This window comes from Capricornis sumatraensis, chromosome 2, assembly GCF_032405125.1.
Source record: "Capricornis sumatraensis isolate serow.1 chromosome 2, serow.2, whole genome shotgun sequence".
Taxonomy (NCBI): Eukaryota; Metazoa; Chordata; class Mammalia; order Artiodactyla; family Bovidae; genus Capricornis; species Capricornis sumatraensis.
In genome coordinates, this window is record NC_091070.1 from 210,109,648 (window position 1) to 210,122,802 (window position 13,155).

Below are 13,155 nucleotides of genomic sequence, written 5' to 3' on the forward strand. Positions count from 1 at the left end.
ACACCCAAGAGATGAGTAGGAGAGGTGAGATTTACATAAATAGCTATGGTGAATCTGCATGCACCAAGCAAACATGTATCAAGCAATATGCTATCAGCCTCACTCCCAGTTGGCATTATCAGACTTCAGAAAGGTACAGCCAGCCTTTGAAAGAGGGATTGGACTTAACATCCATTGATAAACAAGAGAGAATCCCAGGCAGATGAGCACGATAGCAAAGGCAGAGACAAGAACGCAGGGCTTGCCTGGGAGTCGCTGAGTCCGACTTTAGGAGGGCATCGGGTCTCAACGTTGGTGTGCGCTGTTAGATGTGCAGATTCCCGGGCTCTACTCCTGATTCTGTAGGTGTGGGGTTGGGTTTAACAAGCATTCCAGATAACATTAAGGCAACTGGTTCCCTGGGACTTCCCTGGTGGTCCAGTGGCTAAGACTCTGCGCTCCCAATACAGGGGCCCTGGGTTCCATCCCTGGTCAGGAACTAGATCCCATATGCCACAACTAAGACCAGGCACAGTCAAATAAATAATATTTTTTTAATGAAAGGAGATAAGAGGTTCCCTTATGTACATGGAGATCATTAGTAACTTTTCAAGAGAAGTTAATGTGAGTAAAACTAAAAACACTCTTGAGAAGAAGCCAGATTACAGTGAGTTGAGTGAGTAGGTGAAAGCCCTCAGGATAGAGCAGCTGTCCTCAAATTTTCAGTCTCAAAACCCTTTTGTACTCTTTAAAAATTACTGAAAACTAAAGTATTTGTTTATGTGGGATATATATATAGTAATCACATATATATGAAATTGAGATAAGATTTTAATTCCCTTTTAAATAACAATAACAGACCTATTATCATATTTTTATTTTAAAATAACTATATTTTTTAATTTGGTGAGAAGAGTGACACTGCTTTATATTTTTGCAAATCTGTTCAATGTCTGTCCTACTAGAAGACAGATTCTCATATCTGCTTCTGCGTTCAGCCCACTGTGCTATGTTGTTTTGGCTGAAGTACGAGAAGAAATGGAAAAGGAAATGGCACTGCACTCCAATATTCTTGCCTGAGACGCAGTATGGACAGAGGAGCCTGGCGGGCTACAGGTTGCAAGAGTCCGACACGACTTAGCAACTAAACCACCACCACCACCACAAGAAGAAAATCCAGTCTCACGTAGAAATGGGGTTGGAAAAAGAACTCCCAATTGCAGAATCACTGATATAGAGGCCTCTCCTGAGAAGTTCAGCTGTGGAAGGTAGGAAAACAGAGTAGCTGCCAGGGAGGAGAAAGACATTTTCTATTTTTAGAATAAGAAGAGACCAGCTGTGGTGAAGGATGAAAAAGGGATGGTTTCTGAGAGAGGTTGAAACCTGTAAACGAGAGGGTAAAGGAATGACCTAGGCCTAAGTCATGGGGCTGCTCCAGTGTGCCAGGTGCTGTCACACATTAATGAAGGTCACTCAAACCTTCAAGGGGCGTGGCTCAGATGGTAAAGAGGTGAAAGTCAAAGTCGCTCAGTCGTGTCCGACTCTGCTACCCCACGGGCTGTGTAGCCTGCCACTCTCCTCTGTCCGTGGGATTCTCCAGGCAAGAATACTGGAGTGAGTTGCCAGAAGGGGATCTTCCCAACCCAGGGTTCGAACCCGGGTCTCCTCCATTGCAGGATGGACTCTTTACCGACTGAGCCGCCAGGGAAGCTATTATTTCATTTGCTGAATGAAAGAAGGACTCCAGAGAAAAGAATCCAGCGACGTCGGTCGGGCAGCAGGAGGGCGAGTCTCGAGCCCGCGAGGCATTCTGGGGATTGTAGTTCCGGGCTCGCCGCGGGGGACGCCAGCTCTGCGCTCTGCCGCGCTCTCGATGCTCCGGAAGGACCGAGCGGCCCCGCGGTTGCCTTGGCGTCCTAATCCGGCAGCGAGAGGGAGGCCGCCCGGCTAGGCGCCCGCTAGTTTCGGTGGCGACGTGCAGCGGGACAGCGGAAGGAACTCGCGCGGCGGGCCTGGGGAGCCAGGGGCGGAGCGCGAGCGAGCCTGGAACCACGGAGGCGGCGGGAGCGGGGCCAGCGTCTTCCTCCCGGTTGCTGAGCTTAGCTCCTCTTCCCAAGCCCACTCCCACGCTCTGTGAGTAAAGGGTCGTCACCATCCCCACTCTAGGGACTGTCTAACAGGCTTGAAGAAGCCAAGTGGCTTTCTCGAGGTCGACACTCTTAGGAAGTGACCGAGCCCCGTCCTCCGGCCCAGACCTGCCTCTTTGCATCACTGTGCTCCCCGAAACCCCCGTTTGAGCGGATACGCCTGGTGAAACCTGGGTGGGGTCGGTTAGGAGTCTTCCGGCCCAACTCCTAGCACCTTGTCAGTGGAGTGGGTAGCTAGCTTGTCACACTTCATGCCACCCTGCACAGCCCTATCGGGATCCTGAGTGAAGTCTTAAGGAAAGAAATTCATACACCTGGCACTCAAGGTCTGAAAATGGGGGGTGGATAAGACATTATCCACCCCCCATTAATATAGCATCCGAGCGTGTCGAAAGCAAAGGAAGATACATTCGGTGTGGTGAGAACCTGTTGACTTCACCTGTTGGTTTAATAGACGGGGAAACAGGTTCAGAGACGTTAAGTAACTGGCCTAGGTCTACAGAGTGTGGGTGGAGTGGGGATTCCAACCTCCAAGTTTCTCTGCCTTCAATACCTATGTGCCATATACGCTACCATTTCCTTTTTTTACAGTTGTCTAAATTCCTGGTTACATGGCTGCAGCATCGGGTGGACCAGTCGTTCTCAGTGGGCCCTAAACCAGCAATATCAGCATCAGCTGAGAATATGTTAGAAATGCACATTCTTGGGCTCCACCTCAAACGGACTGAGTTAGAAAGGCCGGGGTGGTGGTGGGGTGGGGGCGGATCATTTAACCCCTCCTGCAGGTGATTCTGATGCACACTAATGTCTGAGAACTGGTGAAGCGATTCATCTAGGGGTCCTGTTAAAAATGCAGCTTCTTTCAGTAGATCTGGGGAAAGCCTGGAGATTCTGCATTCCGAAACAAGTACCTGGGTGATGCTGAAACTGCTGGTCCACAGACCATATTTTGAGCAGCAAGGGTGTAAACTACACTTTAGAGGAGTGGTTCTCAAACTCCTTGTCTATGCGTTGTCTCTGCGTTTAGATGCACATTAGAATTACCTGGGGAGCTTTTACAGAATAGGGTAACTGGGCCCCACCCCTGACCAAATGAATCAGAACCTCTGGGTGTGGCAACCAGAAACTCACTGCGTGATTCTCACAATGCGGGTTCCGAACCCTTGGTGTCGGAATTGGAGCTGGGCAGCCATGGATTCGAATCCCAGCACCTTGGGCCAGTTACTTAACATCTCCTGGCCCAATTTTCCTTGTTTATAAAGTGAGTGTAAGTGATCCTTGGTTTGCAAGGTGTTGTGAGGATTCTATAAGGTGTGTCCGTGAAAGCACCTAAGGGCACTCTGTAGGCATAAAAATTGAGGAGGTGGACAGAGTTGGGGAAGTCTGGGCTGGGGACTTTGTGCTAAAAGCTGACATCAGTGAGTTAGCACCCATACTCCCTAGCCTGCTTCAGCTCCCCTGTGTGTGCCCCTCCCAGAGCAAGCGTGGAAGAATGGAGGTGAGCCACTCGGTGAAGGAGCGGACCATCTCCGAGAACAGCCTGATCATCCTGCTGCAGGGCCTCCAGGGCCAGGTCACCACCGTGGACCTGCGGGATGAGAGTGTGGCCCACGGACGCATAGACAACGTCGATGCTTTCATGAACATCCGCCTGGCCCAGGTCACCTACACAGACCGTTGGGGGCATCAGGTGGAGCTGGACGACCTCTTCGTGACAGGCCGGAACGTCCGTTACGTCCACATCCCCGACAACGTGAACATCACCGCAACCATTGAGCAGCAGCTGCAGGTCATCCATCGGGTGCGTTACTTTGGCAGCAAGGGGCAAGGCCGGCAGGAATTTCCCTCCAAAAACTCTTAAGTAAGCCTGTCCCGGTCCCCACTCAGGTTCCTGCAGACTTCTTCTGAGCCAAAGCCTGCTCTCCCTGCCCACCCAGAACCTGGGAGGGGAGCAGGACCAGCCCAGAAGCTGGTGTCTGACAGACGTCACCTGTCACAGTTGCCTTTCTCAGTGTCTCACCTCTCAGACTCACCCTGGGACCCGGAATTTTAGTTATCTGACTGTGGCCTTGGGGTAAATGACAACCCCCCCTTTGGATCATAATTTATCTGAATCTCTAATTTACCGATTGAGGGATTGTGTCAGTTTTCAACCCTCTTGCATTGAGGATTATTAAACACGCTGGGCCTGACGGGCCCCATTTCTCTTGTAATTGTGTTTGTTTTCTCGTGAAACAAAAGGATGCAGACGAGTCTGTGCCTCATGCTTCCTGCCATGCACCAGGCTCCCTGTTGGTCTTGTGTCAAGGTGCTGGGTTGCAAGCGTGGCTGCACATTGGAGTCACCTGGGCCACTCTCACCTATTTGGCTTTAATTGGTGTGAGTTGTGGCTTAAGCAGTGGGATTTTTTTTTTTTTTAAGTTTCCCAGGTGATACTCAATATGCAGCAAAGATTGAGGATGTAAGAGAGGCCTTCAGTCTGGTCAGGGAGTGACTCTTCTGTTCATATTTCCCGTTGGAGAGCTTGTTCATCTCAGTGCTCTTTCCTGGGGGAGAGCCTGGAGTAATCCCGGACCCTACCGTCAAGTGTAGAAGCTCATCCAGCAGCAGGAAATCAGGCTCTGATTCTGATATTAGGCTCTCGGGGAAGAAGGGGGTCTCGGGATGAGAACCCCAGCCTTTGTTGTAACTGCCTCCCCCAGCTTTGGCAGCCTTGCCACAGGCCAACTACCATCTCAGTGAAAGTGACTGTCCCGTGGAATCAGAGTTTGTCTTCATCAAACAAACATCCACAGAGCAGCTGGCGCGTGTCAGGCCTCCTGCTGAGCACACATTGTCCAATAAGCTCTGGTCGCTTCTGGAGAGGGACTTAGAATCTAGGGCTGGAGGTAGACATTTCCCGAGGGAGACTGCAGAGCGCTGTTCGTTTGGGCACAGGCAGCCCACAGTCCCTGCGTTTACGTTCTAATCCAGTCTATTTAAGTGTTGTCCCTGGACCATCTCAGCAGAACCAGCTGGAATGTCTAGAAGAACCACCTTCCTGGATCCCCGGATTGAAAACAGAATCTGGAGCCTGAAAATTTGCTTTATTAACACCCACCCACCCATCCACCATAAGTCCTTTGCCTGTTGTATTTCTTCTATTGCTCAGAGGCCACAGGGGAGAACAGTGGATCCGAGCAGGGAGAAAACCACTGCTCTGAGTTGCCAGGCCTCTCTGATAGCTAGAGTTAAGGAGAGCAACACGAGAAGACTGCGGGCAAGAAGCCAGAGGGCAGGTGCAGAAGGGAGTCGTCACTGTGGAAATGTCTGTGTTCTCACAGCCAGGGGGAGACCGCCTCCTCTGGTGTGATGAGCTGGCGGGGAGTCTCCCCACACTGCCGCTGTCACAGACATTTCCCACGTGTCTACAGACGCTGCCACACTTGAAGAGGGCCCGGGCTGGGAGTTCAGCCTAAAGGTGGAGGAGAGGTAGGCCTGGCTCAGCTTTCAAATGGTGTGCGGGGCTGGGGTGGGGGCGTCTGATGGGAGGAGGGGCGACTTCCACATCCTCCAAAGAGCAAGGGAAAGCCTAGCATGGATAGCTGAGAAGGGCGGCTCTGGACCCATTCTGTAAGTTCTGTAAGCATTCTGCACAGATCCCAGTGGGCCTCTGTGCTTCCAAAGATGGGGGTGAGGCAGGGTACCAGTACCTTCTGAGATACACTAATGCCAAGTCCCTGGGGTAGAGCACAGCTATGTGTTCAAGCCCCAGAGTTATGGGTCTTGGCATCTGGTCCTGGACTGCTGGGAAATTGACCAGGGCCCAGGTAGGGATTGGGGGGGAGCTCAGTGCCCACCAAGCTGTGGCAAGCCACAGGTCATTCATTCCACAAGTAATTTGAGTCACAGTGCCAGCTACTGAGGGAACAACAAGAGAGACAGGAGGTCCTGCTCTCAGGGAGCTGACATTCTGGAGGGGGAGACGAACAAAGAAAAGTAAACAGATGGGAAGGAAGTAAACAGGAAGGAAATAAACAGGGCACATGGAGAGAAAATAGGTTTTATTTCCAAAAGTGTAGTCTGAAGAAGTTAAATTTAAACTGAGAAGGCACCTACCATTTAAAAAGCCAAGGGAAGGCAGAGGAAATCGCCAGTGCAAAGGTCCTGAGGTGGGAAAGCTTGAGGGTTGGGGGCAATAACCAAATACCACTATGACTTGGTGGAGGAGAAGGAGATAGGTGAGACAGGAGAAATGGGAAAGAGGTGAGGCAAATGATACAGGGCCTTGTGGGTCAGGAGTATAGCTGGTTCCAATCTCGAGTGTGTAAGAAACATAACTTGAATTTTCTCTAACTCAACTGAATTCATATTTTGCTTTACTCAGCCAGAGTGGCAGAAACTTAACTGCAGTCAATTCAGGGTTCCCCATCACTTTCTTTGGAATTGGTTGAATTCCAGGGCACTTCCTTTCAAGATGCCAAAGCATGGGAAGGGCAGTCCCACTGGCATCCCCCGAGATGTCCTGGTTTTGTCCTGGTCTTCTGTCTTCAGCCCACTCAGGATGCTGCCTAGGTGCTTCTTCCTCACCTCCCATCTGATCGTAACCCATCCCCCCTCTTGGTGTTCAGACTCTCACTCTTACTTTTCCAGGCCAGTCAGGCCCAGCAAGTTCCTAGGGTCTTGGGTGAGTAGGGCCCCATTTGCCACAGTGCAGCGCAGAGGGTTCTGTTACTTCTTGGCACTCCACCAGGAAAAGGAGCACATGTCTTCCTGTTTCCCGGGCCCTGAGACCCAGCAGATGCCCTCTAGCTCAGAGGCTGAGCTGCTCTATTCTCAGGGACCACCCCCTCAAGTCTCAGTCTCCCAGATCCCCCTTCTTACAGTTTTCTAAATTTAGATCTGCACAGATATTCTTTCCATCCCTCCCTGAAGGCGAGCAAGGCTCTTAGAATTCAGAAGCTAAAAATGAACTCCACATTCTGGCGTGTCATTTGTTTCCTGGCGTAATGAATGCATAGTAACCTAACTGCATAAGGGAAGAGCCAAGGGACACCACAGAAGAGAGGAAAAATGTATTTCAAAATGTCATTGTCCCTTCCAGGTTTGGGTTTTGTGGTCATCACTGCAGCCTTTGTTCAAGCCTGCACATGACTGAGCACTCAGGAATTCTGAGTGAGAGGGCATATCCAGGCCATGGAGAGAAGAGGACAGGAGGCTCACTCACCTGGGGAAGGGGACTACCGGGGATCTGAGGAGAACTGGGTGGGCTGTGGCTTGACATTCAGTTCCTAGGATGGTGCGGCATCTCCAGCTCTCAGCTGGATGGGACCCACAGAAGAACATCCAGTTCAGTGAGTTCCAGTCTGGAATGCCTAGCTGAATGGTCCCTGAGGGCAGCAGGAGTCCCTTGAGCTCTTATCAGTGTTCTAGAAGGACCAGAGGAACAGCACGTTGTATATGAACATTAACCAAGCTGACTTGATCTCTACTTCAGGCTGGAATTATACCAACAGCATGATGGGCCACTGGCTTCCTCTTCCTGATCACAAGCTCTCATAACTGTAATATGAAGCTGTAAAGAATAAAAAGGAAGAAATGACTTGATGGCAGGTTGTACAAAATCTTACCAGATATGAGGCTCATGTGGATGGAAAATACTAAAAAAGGCTTTTAAGATGACAATATTGGGAACCCCTGATCCAGTCCAACTCTGTCCTTTTTCAGTTGGGGAAGCTGAGATCCTCTTTCTTTAAGGAGAAGGTGGAGGGGTCTCCCTGTGTCCCATAATTAAGATAATGGCAGAATGCCAAGGTGGTCACCACAAACAGCTACTGCTTATTGAATCTCACTGTGCACCAGGCCCTGTGCCAGGGGCTCCGTGTACTCCAGGAGGGCAGAGCTGTGGTCCGTTTGGTCCCACTGGATCTCCGGCATCCAACTCTGCTCTGCACTCAGCTGGCACTCCATAAATCTTTGTGAAATGAAAGAATCATCTCATTTCATCATTACAACAACGCTAGAGGTATGTATTAGTAGCCCCACTTTAGAAGTAAGCAAACAAACCCAGGGAGGTTACCTGACTTGCTCAGGGTCACAGAGCCAGTGAACAACAGGGTGGGGATTTGAACTCAGGTCTGTATGCCTGAAACTCCATGATCTTTGCTACTACACTGCACTGTTCTGCCTCTCAGCATTCCTGATACTGGTAACCAGGTAAGATAAGCAATGCCTTGATGATTCAGTGGGTAAAAGAATCAGCCTGCAATGCAGGATACTCAAGAGGTTCAGGTTTGATCCCTGGGTCAGGAAGATCCCTTGTGCCTGGAAAAGTCCATGGATGGAGGAACCTGACAGGGTATAGTTCAAACAGTTGCAAAGTCGGACACAATGGAGTAACCAAGCACGCTGCTAACCGTGATAGTACCCAGCCACGAGGTATGGGCCTAGCACTCGAACTGGCATACCTTGGTTCTAGGGGCTTGGCCACAGAGAACCCAGAAGTCAGCCAGTAGGAAAGGTTTGTGGGGTTTCAGAAGCCTGAGGAAGCTCCCTAGGGTTGAAGGTTTCCTCCTCTCCTTCTGTAATAGGCAGATCTGCCTGTACATCGTCAAGCAACCGTTTCATGCTGTTGTGACAGGTGTCACTTTGTCACGGCAGCGTCGTCTGCCAAGATGCCCAGAGCTGGAGAGCCAGCAGGAGCGTGTGTCACAGTGTGTGCGTGCGTGTGATGCAGCCGTCTCCTCATGTTCGTGTCCTGATGACAGCTTTTCATTTCCTCTGGCTGGCACCTTTCCTTTCTATTCATTACCTCTCCTACTCCCCTCTTTCTCTTCCTCCTCCTCCTCCTGTTTGTCAAAATCCTATATTTTGAATCAGCTGAGAGCCTCCTGGGGCTGGGGATGGTGGTGTCAGCTCCAAGTGATTCATCTAGCTGATAATTAGAGCTCTGGAAAACCCAACACTCATTCCTGTCAGAGCTTCCGGAATCTCTAGGCTTTTCCCTTTGTCAGAGATAGGAGCTTGGGGGGCCGGGCCCAGCGCTTTCGTGCCTGCTTTCAGTCCTCCACTGCACTGAAGCTCGCTGAGAGGAGTATGGGCACTCTTAGTTCACCAGGTCCCATGAGAAGCTGTTTCCACACTCACTGGATCCTCACAGTGAACCCACAAAGTATTATTCCTATGTTGACAGATGGGGATGATTAGGGAACTTGCACAGTCACGGAGCTTGTAAGAGACACAGCAAGGACTCAAATTCAACCTTTTTGGAATCTGCCAGACGGTTCAAATCACAGCTCTGCCATTATTAGCTATGTGTCTTTGGTTACTTTCCCTCTCAGAGTTCTAGCTGCTTCATCTGCGAACAGACTCCTTAACATTGATGTCTCTACAGTGCTTAACACAGTGTGTGACATACTACTGCTGTTTCGATTACTACTGTTACTCAGCCCTTTCAGCTCAGTGTACACTAGGCATTTAGAGACAAAGACAAGGACACAGGAGGAGGCAGCCAGTCTCACTCACATCAACTCTCATGTCCTGGCAGTCACTGCCTGTGTGGAGATGACAAATGCGTGCATACACGTAAGTGCTTGGCCACACACCCTAAGAAAATCCAGAGCTGTGCACACAGGCTTGGACACGTGTGCCCAAATGAATACAGAATAACACAGCTGGAAAGAGAATCAGGAGTCATATGCAGCTAGCATCCTGGCTCACACCTCGGAGACAAAGGAGTGGGTCCGTGATCGCGGGTACTGCCACCACGGCGCCCTTCTAGCTGCTTCTGCATGCCAGCGGAGGGAAGCCAGGCTCTCAGAGGGCCCCAGTGAGTCATCAGCCTGATGCAATCCCTTTAAAGGGCTCATCTGCTGGTGCAAGAAGCTGATTCATGGAGGGCGTGGTTGCTGGAGAAGGAGGAGAAAGGGACCGAAACTGCAGCAGGAGGGGCTGAGGTTAGGTGGCTAGAACAGCTAACAGGAACTCTTCACTGTTAACCTGCCTGGTCGAGACTCTAGGGATCTTCGGATTGAAGCGGGATTTCTACAAAAGCAAGGGGCCCAGAGGGAAATGAATTGTGAGGGCTACGGCAGGAATTCCTGTCATTGATGAGACCCACGCCAGCGCTCGCCGCACAAAGCTCCAGGAACCGAGAAATGGGGGTCATGAAAGAGCCACTTTTCTGACAAAGATACTACAACCGACCGATCTTTCAGCTGCTGGAGAAGTCTCCAGACCCGGGAGGGCGAGTGTAGGGCACGCGAGGCTCAGTGGAGTAGCGGCGGGGGCGGTGCCTCCGGCCCAACCTCACCTCAGACTTAGATAAGCGGTAAGTACCGCCCCTTAGAGTCTCGGTCTCCAATCGTTTCCCAGATTTCAGCCCGAGCCCCACCCTGAACCAGTCCTCAATCGGATTCTGGTCTCTTGCCTGAAGGCTTCCGCCCTTCGTCAATATGGCACCCAATCCCAGAGCCGTGGGCTGTAGATAAGGGCAAGGGGCGGGGCTGCGGCCTGTCCGGGAGGAGGGGCGGTGCGTCACTTCCGTTGTCAGGTGGCGGCGCTGCAGCCATGGAGGGAGGCGGCGGCAGCGGCGGCGGTGGCTCGGGAGGCTGCGCCGGGAGACGGCGGTGAGCGGCTCCCACGCCCCTTGCCCGGCCCCGGTCCCCCGGGACGGAGCGCCGAGCAGCCCCGGCTCCGGGCTACGGACTATGGGCGAGCAGCGCTGAGCACCGGCGGAAGGTGAGGGCAGGGGTCCGGGAGAGGGGAGCCGGGAGCCCGGCCGGGGATGCGGGTTGGCGGGGGCGGGCCTCAGCGGCCGTGGCAAGGGGATCAGGGTGACAGCCTGAGGCCGTCCGGCTTGACAGAAATGACAACAGCAGATCCGCCGTCCTCGGCTGGGGTCTGCTCTTCCCAGGGGGCGGGGGAGGGGGCGGGGGCTCCTGCGCGCCGGGTACCGGGTGGCCACGGGGGTGTCTCGGCCCCAGCCCTGGGAGTCGGCACAGCTCAGCCTTGCCTGGAGTCACTTGGTCAGTCAGCGAAGGCGCAGGTTTTTCCCAAGAGGCACTCTCTCCTCTCCGTACTGCCCTCCTGATCCCGAGAGTGACTTGAGAGTTGGAACGAGTCCCCGGAGAGCTTCTTCTCCAGCCCGGGCTTCCTCCACGAGCCCTCACCCATTGGCACGGGCACCATCGCTGCTGGAGAATTTCGAGTCCGGGGCTGCGATCAGGTGTGGGTCCGAGCTACCTGCTAGTCGGTGCTGTGTTTGACCGGCCTTTGCCGAGGAGAGAGCCTGCTGCTGTGGTCACTGTTTCACCTGCCATGCCCCATCAGGCCTGCCCATCCCCACGGCGCTTGGCCCCACCTTCCAGTCGTAGGTAGGGGCATCGGGATTCCCTCCAGACGTCGAGTACTCTGCCTGCCACCCCCACTCTCTAGGTTTGATGCCCGTTTGTTGGCGGAAGGAAGAGATGACAGCCGCCTTCGTTGGCAAGATAGACTTTGCTCTGTATTAACTCACAGGAGGAAACCGGTTGGCTTTGCTTGGTTTTGAGAGCAATGAAGAAGAGGGTAGTCACTCTGGGCTGGGCACTTTCTCTCTTTGCTCAGCTTTGCATGAAATAAGGAAGAGCAGGATATGCACTTGTAAGGCCAAAAGAACCCTTGTTTGTAAACAGCGCTTGTGAGCTGGGCCGGTGCTCCTTGATGGGTCTGCTGTGCCAGCTCTTTGTCCCTTAAATCTTAGACATTATGGAGATGGCCCTTGTTCATTCATTCATTCATTTCCCACATAATAACATGACAGCAGCAGTGTCCTTGCCTGGAGAGGCAAGTACCCTGTATTATAGAGGTTAAGAGTAACTTTGGAGCCAGACCTCCTGAATTCACATTCTAGCTCTGCAGCTTTGTAGCTCTGTGGCCTTGGGCAGATTGTTTAACCTCTCTGTGCCTCAGTGTTCTCAGCTATAGAACAGGACTGATAACAAAGTTACTGTGAAGATTTTAAAAGTTAACACCTACAAAACACATAGAACCATGTCTGCCACATAATGAATTCAGTAACTGTTAGCTAATCTTATTTCAAGAAGCTCATGGTCTGGTTAAGGGAGAAAGTGACAGTGTTAGTCGCTCACCTGCGTCCAACTCTTTGTGACCCCATGGACTGTAGCCCACCAGGCTCCTCTGTCCATGGAATTCTCCAGGCAAGAATACTGGAATGGGTTGCCATGCCCCCCTCCAGGGGATCTTCCTGGGACCCAGGGACCAAACCTGGGTCTTCCGCATTGCAGGATTCTTGACTAACTGAGCCACCAGGGAGACTGACCTGTAAACAAATCGTTGAAACATTGTCTAAAAAAAAAGCTAGTATCAGCAAGAACAGAGGGCTGTGGGAGTCCAGCAAAGGAAGCTTCTAGCTCAATCTGAGTTGGGGGGTGGGAGAAGTTTTGGGAAAGCTTGGAAGAAGTGATGATGCTGGAACTGTATCAGGGAGGATGAGAAGGCTCAGCCAGGTAAGAACAAAGGGGCAAGGTACTCCACTTCGACATCTAAACTCAAAATTTATCCCAGAAACCTCGGACTGTTCAGTATGGTGGTATGAAAGTCAACCTGGTGCCAGGTGAAACAGTACAGGTTGACAGGGGATTGCCACACTAACAATTAGGAAGTTTGTACCAAGGGCAGTAGGGAGCAAGGGAAAAGGTTGAAGCAAAGGAGGGTCGTGATTGGACTTGTTTTAGAATGCTCTCTCTGGAGCCTCAGCAGGAGAGAAGGGAGAGGAGAGGAGAAGCTGAAACAATGGAGACCTCTTCAGAGGTTACCGCAGGGCAGGCCCCCGAGAGAGGAGAGATGGTGCAGGGTGGGGGATCTTTGGTGAGACGGCACTGCCTGCAACCAGTGGCAGGTGACAAGCTCCCTGTGTTGTCCTGGGCTGCTCTGCTGGGCCCAGAAGTACCTGGCACATCTGCCTCTCTCTTCCTGAGACTGCAGGTCTTTCAAGCAGCCAAACTGGTGAGGCCTCCAGAAGGTCATTTGTAAGGTCAGTTGCTCCCTT

At 52.0% G+C, this 13,155-nt stretch overlaps 2 protein-coding genes across 3 annotated transcripts in view; both read left to right on the forward strand.

The window, feature by feature from the left end:
* The first annotated feature begins 1,546 nt into the window (after positions 1-1,546).
* LSM10 (LSM10, U7 small nuclear RNA associated) lies at positions 1,547-4,280 on the forward strand. Its single transcript, XM_068965872.1, has 2 exons — positions 1,547-2,112; positions 3,604-4,280. The coding sequence occupies exon 2, from the start codon at positions 3,619-3,621 to the stop codon at positions 3,985-3,987; it is 369 nt and encodes a 122-aa protein (XP_068821973.1). The 5' UTR covers positions 1,547-2,112; positions 3,604-3,618; the 3' UTR covers positions 3,988-4,280.
* Positions 4,281-10,392: 6,112 nt separating this feature from the next.
* STK40 (serine/threonine kinase 40) overlaps positions 10,393-13,155 on the forward strand; it is a 37,653-nt gene continuing 34,890 nt past the window's right edge. The window contains exon 1 of one of the 2 annotated variants that reach the window (XM_068963653.1): positions 10,393-10,434. The gene's annotated coding sequence lies outside the window, so the exon portion shown is untranslated. Of the gene's footprint in view, positions 10,435-10,697; positions 10,845-13,155 lie in introns of those variants that run through there. The other variant, XM_068963652.1, reaches the window with a different exon arrangement.